The 10,451-nt window shown below is 39.0% G+C and overlaps 1 protein-coding gene across 1 annotated transcript; it reads right to left on the bottom strand.

Annotated features, from left to right (window-relative positions):
• Positions 1-4,408: 4,408 nt before the first annotated feature.
• Positions 4,409-8,982, bottom strand: LOC116198807 (coleoptile phototropism protein 1-like). The gene is made up of 2 exons (XM_031529047.1): positions 8,069-8,982; positions 4,409-5,096 (listed from the first exon to the last, which is right to left on the bottom strand). Exons 1-2 carry the CDS (start codon positions 8,873-8,875, stop codon positions 4,530-4,532), a joined length of 1,374 nt encoding a protein of 457 aa, XP_031384907.1. The 5' UTR covers positions 8,876-8,982; the 3' UTR covers positions 4,409-4,529.
• Positions 8,983-10,451: the final 1,469 nt, after the last annotated feature.

The raw sequence follows: 10,451 nt of genomic DNA, 5'->3' as shown, positions 1-10,451 counted from the left end.
GCTCCTAGTATTGGTGATATTGAAGGGGTTAAGGAAGGGGGGTCAACTCGGTGCGGATAGATAATCTCGGATAGAGCTAAGGCCATAATTGCCATGGAAGAAATTGCCTTAGGGTAGAAAGAGAAAGTGTGTGTAGAAAAAGAGTAGAGAGTTGGTTTTAGAAATGGGAAATGATAGTAAGGAAGTAATATATAGAAGAAAGAAAAATAAGAGGAAGAAGGAGTCTACAGGAATGGAGGGAGTAGGAGTGAAAGAATGGGCTTTAAAATTTTTTTCGATTTCAAAAATTTCAAAGACTGAGTGGAAAAATTTCCCGCTCAGCCTTTGATTTTTTTTCTTTTAAAAAGACAAGGGCTGACACTTTTAAAGGGTCAGCTTAAATAGCTTTGGCCGATGCTTTTTCAAGCATTGGCCTAAACAACCTGAGGTGACGCTTAAATTGTCGGCCCATGTCAATTTCAAATGACAATATATTGTCATAAGAAAACAACATGTTGCCCTTTCTATTATGTGATATGAATACCTAGCAACAACAAGTTACAACAAGGTGACAACGTGTTCCTCATTAACATTAGAACACACTACACCTCATAGATTTAGCATTATTTTTCTTGGTGTACTCACATTGAGGTTTAATTCTATTAATAACATAGCATGAACTAATATTTATAGTCCGTTTGCAATTGACCTCTCTGTACTCACTATTTCCCTAATTAAATCCATCAACAATGAGATCGTCCAATTGTTGCTTAAGAACTTATAGTCAAGTTTATAGCCCGGTCTCCTAGTTAGATTTGTCCTAGACGGATGTAAGTTGGTCCCTCTAACAAGCAGGACGTCTAGTTGGGACATAGTGTAATTGGCCAGTCTAACTCTTGAGTATTCTAGTCGGTCACATACTTGTTGGAAGGTTCAAGTCTCTTTCATGAAACCTAGTTCAAGCATGTATGAATATACACACTTTCAATTCCTCATTGATCTCTTGTAATATATGGTCATGCTTACAAGGGGATGTTTTTCTTTCAGTTTGGAGGAAATCTAAGCCATAAGGAATTCAAAAGTTATTTTTTATGATTGAAATGCTGGCGGTTAGTTTGGTTTGTTTTAACTTTAGGAATGTTTGTGTTGTGCATTTATCCTATAGGTTTTAACATATACATGCTTGCATATAAGTTATTACTTCATATATCCTGGTACTTTACAATGACTTCTTTATCAGGCCTCTCGAAGTTCGTACTCTAACAACCGAAAACATGGTTCTTTAAAGGGCCCGAAGCCATAAGGGTTACTCAACAGAACATATCCAAAACTTCTTTGCAAGATTTTTCGTAAGTAAATATCTTTTGATAAAGAGCCACCGTGAATTTGGATTGATCGACAACACATAACAATAAGTCGTTCTCTTCTCAATTTTAGATAACTATTGAAGGCCACTATAAATTTAATCTCAAAAGATTTATTTTATCAACATCATCCATTATGTGTTCCATGACCACAAATTATTATAAAGAGACAACATGTTGCCCCTTTTATTATGATCCACGAATGCCAGTGACAATAGATTGTCACAAGGTAATAATATGTTGCCCTCGCACTTTTTTCACTGTGACATCATATTTTACAACATCTAGTAGCAAAATGACAATCTGTTGACAAAATATTAAAAATTTTCAAATGAGCGGGAATTGTCCTGCTCATAATTTTTTTTTTGTTGAAAACAAAGGCTAGCGCTTTCTAAGCGTCAGCAATGATCAACAAGTCTCAACCCTGGCTTCTCTACGGTGACATTCTTCTTTGCGTCGGCTAAAGCTGAAGCGTCGATATTGACCAATTCTGCTCAAATTTTCCCGTCGCTTTGCAAAACTTTTCGACGAAAATGTTGGGCTAGAACCATTTCTCTGTAGTGTAATGACTCAATGCTATGTTGTGCCCCTAGCACCATGAGGTCTCCCCCTGCCAAAAACAAGGAGAAAGATAGGATAGCGCCGGGGGCGGTGGACGACACAGCATATCACCCCCACCCCCAATTGAAGCTTTCATCGATGTTGAGAGTGCTTTTAGTGATGAAATAACAAACTCTAAAAGTTCAACTAAGGAACTTTCGGTGCCAGCGTCAAGTCCCAGCAGCCCACCGATGGTCTCCCATTGCAATGGCAAATTTTGAAAGTTCAATTCTGAAGCAGGGGTATTTTTGTCATTTGCAGTCACTCTTTATGAACAATGCTAGAATTTTGGCCTCCATTCATATGATCACCTCCGAATATCCTCTACACCAGCTGAGTCTCTCAAAGCTTTCAACCTGGCTCCACCTTTTCTGCCACTGTGCGGGTCACTTAGCACTTCTTTCAACTCGATTTGCCATCGTCCTAGACTGTTCAATCCATTGGCTTTATCAACCTCGAATCCCGTAATTTACACATTTAGGAATCGATCCGACTCCTAACTCTGATACAAGTATGTTAGGAAAGCGTGCAAATTTTGACAAATTTAAATCGAGAAGAGAGAAGAAAGATTACTAAAATATATATAGTAAAACCCATCGGTGGTAACATTCACGGAAAAGGTAGGGAGATTCCAATAAATTGATAAATCGGAGATGGCACCCCCGAGATCACACTCGTGTTTCTATCCTCTGTTATAAGACCCAACTCGAGAAGAGCCTCACAATACTTTCAATTCTTACCGCTCTTTCAATCTATGAGCCTAGAGATTTCAAAAAAGAAATCAAAGAATTTCCAAGAAAATTAGCTATGATTTTCCGATCTCACTACGTTCTTCAATCAATATCGTCCTCGCTTCTAGAAATGTGAGAGAAATAGAAAATACGAGGTTGCTTAACATTGTTCTCACAAGGCTAGTCTTATCCGAAGAGAGAATTTGCCTAGACCCTCAAGCAGCTACATGTAGAGGCGAATATTTTTCTTTGGAAATGTTCATTCGAACTTCAAGCCTTCCAAGTTTTCGAGTTTGGCCATCGAGTTTGTCTTGCTCATGTGAAGTCCTTCACTGTCTTGAAGATAAATCCCCAGTGTGTTACCGGCTCCGTTGGTGGTGGCTGTCCTGTTCTCCCAGATTTTTTTTAAAAAAATATTTCTTTCTTTTGTTAAATTTTTAAATTTTATATCATTTTTAATATTATTTAATATATTATCTCTCGACTAGCGACATATTTGTCTTTAAAATCGTCCATATTTTATCCTATTCCTTACCTATTTCGAGGTGCAATTAAACAAACCTTCGATCAAATTGTCAATTTTTTCCCCTCCTAGAATTTTTTCACGTTAGTGGGAGAATACCAGTCTTGGCCCAATTAAATCCAAAAGATTTCATCAATTGGCTAGTTGTAGTCCATCGTCTTATAAGAGCATTCAGAAGATCAAAAAGAGGCTAGACTAGCTGCCATGGAGCTGAAGAAACATGCATCCACTTTGTATAGGTCCTACTTCAAGCAAGAAGCTCGTTGTCCATACAGAAAAATATGTCACCGAATTTGAGCATCACAAGATATATGACGTGATGTGATGGAGCTCCAAAGGAGCAAATAAATTGCTTAAAATCCCGGTGGTCTTTAATCGTAGATTAGCAATGATGTTTTTTGAGATTATGCCCTTATTGGACTTTTCGAAATGTTGCAAGTTGGTAGTTCCTGCAAATATATGAGCAATTCAGGGAGAAAGGACCTTGCGAGCAAGACCTTGGATAAAATACGTCTACTAGTATTTAAAAGAGTGTTCCAAGTGTCGAGGGTTTGGTATATTCACATGTTTCTAAAGTGACCGAATTGGATTATCAATTTCTTGTGGAAGAAGGTGAAGACGAACCGGTGCTTTCCCGTATCTGCAATGAGAATGATGGTGAGCAAGAAGAGGACAATTGTAGTGATGGATAAGAAAATGGGAAGAAAGGAGTACGAGAAATCCCACCATTAAGAATAAGCCTAGACTTTTTACTTTTTAAGTTGAGAGTGGTTGCAATATATTAAACGGTTAATCATCTAAAAAAGCATGACCTTTATCTTTTTTTTAATATAACACAACCTTTAGAAAATAACACAGAAAGACACGATTTTTGTATTTTTTCCTAAATATAGTATGACTACCTGAGAGTAACACAGAAAGGCACGACGTTTGCACTTTTTCCTAAATATAACACGAGCTTTAAAAAATAATACAGAAAGGCACGACCTTCGAGTTTAGTTGTCATTCTAGCATGTTAAAAAAGCAGATCGTACCTGAAGACCATGCTTTTTTTGTACAATTTTTTAAAGGTCGTGCTATATTAGGAAAAAGTGTAAAGGTCGTGTATTTATGTGCTAATCTGCAAAGGTCGTTTTATGTTTAGGAAAAAAATGTAATGGTCATGCTTTCTGTGTTATTTTTCAAAGTTTATACTATATTTAGAAAAAAAGTGTAAAGGTTCCTTCCTCAACGTGATGAAAGATCAAATATTGCATTTTTATTACTGTATATATAGGATTAATGACTACAGTATTATGGTTATCTGCTCTCAATTGATTTGTTAAAATCTATTCATGACATAGATTTCTTCCACTTGGGTGGAGTCCTGCCGGACCTGCCCTTGACAAGCCTGGTCTTCATGTCCACCGGCGTGAACCTCCCTAACCCGGCCTCTGTTTCTGGTCTGCCTTCACCTTCTTCCACCTTATCTATGACCACCCCACCCAAGTTCCTAAAAGAAGGCATCAAACCCAACTTCTTCCACCTAAAGAACCCTTTCTTCTTCTCCATTTGCAGCCGGTCGATCTGGAATTGCATCACATTGCACAGACCCTGGAGACGGTTCACGTCCTCCCTCAGCTTCCTTATTTCAGCCTGCTGGGCAGTGGCTTCCCGCTTCGAGACGCACCGCAAAGGTTGCTCCAAGGTGGCATTGGGGTTGCGGGACCCATTGAATGAGCCACTCCAGTCGAGATACTGGCTCAGCTTGTTGTGCTTCGAGAAGATGACTTGGATGACCGCTCTAATGGGCAAGCGCTCATTGTACGCTGCGTGGACGGATGCCTCTGCTGAGAGCTTTCGACTATCCATCAGTCCACAAAGAGCCTTCCTCTCTTGCTTTGACAAGCTTGGATGCGCCTACGCAACACATAACAACATCAACTCATCAAAAAGTCGAAAAATTTATCAACAAAAGTTGTTGCAGTCGACGCAAGTTTTTCTTATAACCTGGAAGACTAGGATTTTGTGCTCTATGGTCTTGTGCAAGTTAAAAATTATATATGAATAAAAAGAGGTTGAAGAGAAAGATGGTATAGTACAGTGGCGCGTGCCTTCATTTCAAGTTCAATTCTTATTGTGAGACTACCCATGTCCTTTTGTTAAATATTTAGGATTTTCATTTCATTGTGCAAGACTGGTGGGCCTCCTTTGTGATGAAAAAGGAAAAAAAAAAAAGATGTTGAACGATCACTCAATTTTAGGCCCTCCATCTTACAATGAAGTTTCACTTCTTCTTCGACTTCAGGATTCAACGTACCTTTCGAGAGGCCAATACTGTTGCAGATTATCTTGCTCACCTAGCTAGGGAAGACATGTATACTTATCAGGATGTTCAGTATTTTGAGACCCCGCTTGTTAGAACTATAGATCTTATTTTGGCTGATCAGATGGGGTGTCTAATACTCGAATCGTGTGTATTGAGTGAGTGGCTTTGGCGGACTTTGGCTAACTGTTATTATTATATATTCCTTTCTCTACCAAAAAAATAAAAAAAGAAGAAGTTTCAGCTCTTCTTTTATATATTGTACATAGATTAAATCAATTATTTACGTCAGGATAGTTTTTCATAAAAAAAACTAGCTAATAGCGCGATCAATATATTCAGAAAGAGCATATATTAATCCTCCATGATAGATCTTTCTAGTCTCAACATGCTTTCCACCCTTTATCAGAATGAATGAAGGATGATGGCCTTTCTAGTATAGGGAAAAAAATTCACTTGAGGGAGGGATTCGATTAGATCATAAAGTAGAAGGACTTAAAAATAAGAGAAAGCCTCCATCGAGAAAAAGAAGAAGAAGAGAGAAAGTCGAGCATTACTGGATCATTCATTCTATCTGACCAGTATAAGATTTCCCAGAGAGAAATCGATGCGGTGGCACTCCCTCTTAGGCTTTTCTTGTTTAAAAAAAAAACATGTTATTTCATTGAAATATGAAAGAACCTGAGAATTTATCCCAAAAAAAACCTGAAAAAATATTCCGCCAAGATATATTTCTAGACAAGCCATATCCATATACTATAAAAAGAAAATTTTTACCGTGTCCGGAACTAATGGGTAACAAAAGGATTTTACCAATTGAGTCATGGGAAGGGTTTAGAAATTTTTCGTCAAAACCTTGGAAAGGGTCTGGTAGTTAGCATCAAAACCCATCCCAAACCCGTTAAGTTTGAAATTAATAAAATACCCCAATTCATTTATTAATTTTACAAAATACCCTTCAATTAAGGGTTCATGCATCAGTCATCACCCTTATCGTTGCTTACTCTGTCCTCCCTGCCTATGTTTTTATTATCTCTGCCTCCTTTGTCCTACTCACGCGTCACCCTCACCGTTATCATTCTATTCCGATCTCTCCTCACCGGTCAAGAACCAATCTTCTCGAGCTATCAACCTATCACATCGTTACCCTTCTGTTCATGTTCTTTTATAATAAATATGAGTGCATTAATGGTAAAGACAAGTTCCCAATAGAAATTCGTTAATTAATGGGACGGGTTTGAGAATTTTCCTACAAATTCTTAACGAGTTTAGAGGGGGCCCGTTTCTAAGGGGTTTGGATTTGGAAAGGATTCAACTTTCTCAAATTGTGCCCATGAACATTCATACATTTTAGGCTGATGCAAGTCCTTTTATTATTTTCCTTTTTTTCTTCCTTTTTTTCAATGTGAACCCCGGTATCTCTAGTCAAGTCGGGTTGGCCCACTAAGGACTAAATCTCTTACAGCGTGAATTTTCTGAATTCATAATAACTCGAATCCGAGATCTTGTTAGGTGAAACAAGTATCGAAAATTCGAGATCTTACTTAAGTGAAACAAGTATCGAATTTTCTGAATTCACAATAACTCGAATCCGAAATCTTGTGTAAGAGAAACAAGTATCGAACCGCTTAAACAAACACACATTGATTCCATTTCTTTCTTTTAATAACAAACAAAGTAGATTACTCATCGCAATGTTTTGTTCTCTAGACATATCGGATTAGTATATTAATCTAGCCAATCTATTTCTCACTTTATGCTAAGAGAAAAGCTCCCGAACCAAACTTTGGTACAATTGGTACAGATCTTACTAACACAATCACAACTATACTACTATGTGTGAAAAAGGAAGTACACTACACCGACATTGCCCTAGGAGTAAAATTAAGAAGATATAAATTTAATTCTAGTTGATAGTACTTTACGTGTTTTTTTTTTAATTTTTTTTTTCTTCTCTTATGAGAAACCCAAGCATTGCTGCTCCTGGAAGGAAGGGTGCCTTTCTTCAGAATAAAGTAATCTGACTCGACTCTGTGGGAAATTCAGTCGCAATGTGATCCCTCCCAATTTCTTACAATCTGTTCTGCTTGTTTTTTTGTCTCTTCTCTGTTTGATCCACTTTGAATGAACGTAAGTGAATCTCCCTTTTACCCCTTTAATCCCTCTCACAAAATTTGACTCTCACTTCTCTTTCATTATCATATTGTAATCAAATAGTGATCTAAGTTGAGATAAACCGAGTAAATAACTTCATCTAGTAGGTAACATGTAACCAAAATCAATAAAGTTAATAAATTTTTTATTTCGGTAAATAATAATTTTGGAAGACATTGCTATTAGGATTCTAACGATATATCAAGGAGAACGTAAGATTATTATCTTTTCCAACAAGTGCGTTTCTTAATATTTAAACTTGCATTCTACTCTGTACGAAAGTTAATGCTGCTTGCCACTCAACCACCGGCTTGTTAGTTAAATGAAGCATCTTCAAAGAATCACAATGCAAAACCCAGAGTAAACAATTGAACAAACATGTTTATTGTTAGTTAAGCAATTAGAGACATACCTTGAGATAAGTGTCGATGGCTCTGTACAGCCCGTCGTCCATGGCCCGTGCATGGCTGGGCAAGGCCCTAGCTAGAGCCACGAACTCCGCCACTGTCAGGTTCGGCTCCAGAGCAGCCTCTGCCAGGTACCCATCGGTGAGCTTGGCCACCTTGACCAGTGCTGCCCCGCTCCTCATGGCCGCTGCAGCCTCATCCACGGCCACGAACCTCTTCACCAGCCTCATCACCAGCCCCACGTCGAGCAGCATCCCGCACGTGTGGCTGAAGCACGGGATCATCAGCTCCTTGAGGGAGGCTCCCTCGAGCTGCCCTGCCACCCTCTGCTCCAGCTCCGCGAGGCAGCTCGGGTCAGCCTCAACCATGCACGCAGTGCGGAGGAGGCGGAGGAGAAAATTGGATGGGACAGAATCCTTCTCCGGTGGGAGGATCCCCACAAGCGTCTCCACAAAGAACCGCTTCTTCATCCACTGAGCCGTGAGGCTCTCTGGTGAGTCCGGGTCGTCACTGGAGCGGGCAAGGCCCTGCCCAGAGGCAACCGAGTCATCTCCAGAGAGGTCAGGTAGCCACTTGGAGGCATAGTGGGCAATGATAGATCCAATCAGGTCTGGCCGGACACCCTTGGCCTCGATGCCAGATAGCATCTGAACGAAATAGTCCATGTCGAGGATGCATGCGTCGTCAAACCAGCAGAGCTCCGCCCCAGTGAACGGCTTGGACATGGCGGCTGATTCCGGTGAGGTTATCTTCTTTATTTTCTTAGTGAAGTGCGGTCTCTCCCAGCTGCTAGATAGGGGATGCTTATACATATGGTTTTGTTTTATGTGTTTGATTACTGCCTGAATGTTCTTTAGGAAATGGAAGTACGTTATTTTTTTTGCTGAACAATGGAAGTACGTTATAAAAGCAAAGGAGTAGAGAGAACAGTTTATTCCAAGAAGTTTACCGCCTAGTCCTAATGTATAACCTTAGCAAGTGTAAAACACATTTTTATTCCGTCATATCATGAGATATGCTCACCCAAATCCCCGTTTGGACGTTGCTCTCACCCTGCTTATGAGGTGCATTTAATGTGTTTAAAATTCCAAGCATTACATATAAAATTTGTCCACTGAGTGTTGAGGCACATTTTCGTGATTAAGTGGAAAACAAAGTTTAGGTCTGTGAAATTACGAAATGTAAGAAATTTCATTATCTAAAAAAGAGAAGAAAAATGGAAGAGAGGGAAACTTAAGGAGAATCGCTGCCTTCTCAAGTCCCATATCAATATATCTATAGGTAAACTGTAAATTGTAAATTTTGGAAAAAATGTTTATAAGGTCGCGGGTGAAAATCTCGTTTTCACATTGAATGCCCTTGAATCTATTCTTCGTGTATATATATGAAAAGCACACATACAGTAAGCACGAATCAGGAATTAATCCACGCAACTATTATGCTTGCCGTTGGTGCTAGCATTCGGGACGGTTGATGTATCCGGATCCTTGGACATTAACAGCAGGAAAAAGATATTTTTGGTCTTATAAGTGTGATGTTCGGTCAATTTTGACCCTGTAAGATTTAAAACTACCGAATCAATTCTATATGTTTGCTCAATAAGATAATTTCGGTCCTATAAATTTTGAAAAAGACACTTTTGGTCCTATAAGTTGGTTTCAATTAAATTGTGATCCTATAAGTTTTAGAAAAGAAAGACATATTTGATCCTATAAGTCAGAAAAAATACCAAAATTGTCTTACGAAATAAACATATAGGACTAATTTATCACTATTAAAACTTAGAGGATCAAAATTAACCGAAGACTACAATTATAGGACCAAAAATGTCTTTTTTTCCATTAACAACTAAGAAGGAACTGTATCCGAGTGGACCACAGATGGAGTTAAGATTCGAAAGTTGCCATCAATCGATGCCTTCGGTACAGAGGGGCCTTTATGAGTTTTGTTCTCAAAACAAGGGCTCAAGGGCTCCGAGGGAATGAGCCACGAAATGTCACTGCTGGAAGTTCCTTTTGAATTAATGAACCTTTGTCCTGTTTCCCTCTCTGTCGTCTCTTGCACAGTACACTGTATTTCAATTATCACTTGCTGTGCATCATCCTCCATGTATTGCCATGAAGCTCTTGCCATGGCGAATATGCAGCACGGGCATTGGGCATATGATATGTAGTATTATCAGGAATCTTAGGAGATATTGTGACGTCACTCAGAGATGCTGCCTACCTAATCCTTGTGGACTGTGTAAACCATATCGAAAGAATACGGGAAATTACAACTACCTGGGCATGCACAATAATGGGAACTCAAAGGGGCAAGTTCCTTGCATCAGCATGAACTATCTCGATTGGGAAGTTCATAGTGTCAGTTTTCGCGTTTAGATTTCAG

The sequence above is a fragment of the Punica granatum genome, chromosome 3 (genome assembly GCF_007655135.1).
Source record: "Punica granatum isolate Tunisia-2019 chromosome 3, ASM765513v2, whole genome shotgun sequence".
NCBI lineage: Eukaryota > Viridiplantae > Streptophyta > Magnoliopsida > Myrtales > Lythraceae > Punica > Punica granatum.
Note: the sequence above shows the minus strand (reverse complement) of the source record. Positions and strands in the feature narration are given on the sequence as shown.

Coding starts and splice junctions, on each gene's coding strand:
- LOC116198807 (XM_031529047.1), bottom strand. CDS start 8,875: ATGTATAAGCATCCCCTATCTAGCAGCTGGGAGAGACCGCACTTCACT. Junction 5,097..8,068: donor CCATCGACACTTATCTCAAG/GTATGTCTCTAA, acceptor TGTGTTGCGTAG/GCGCATCCAAGCTTGTCAAA.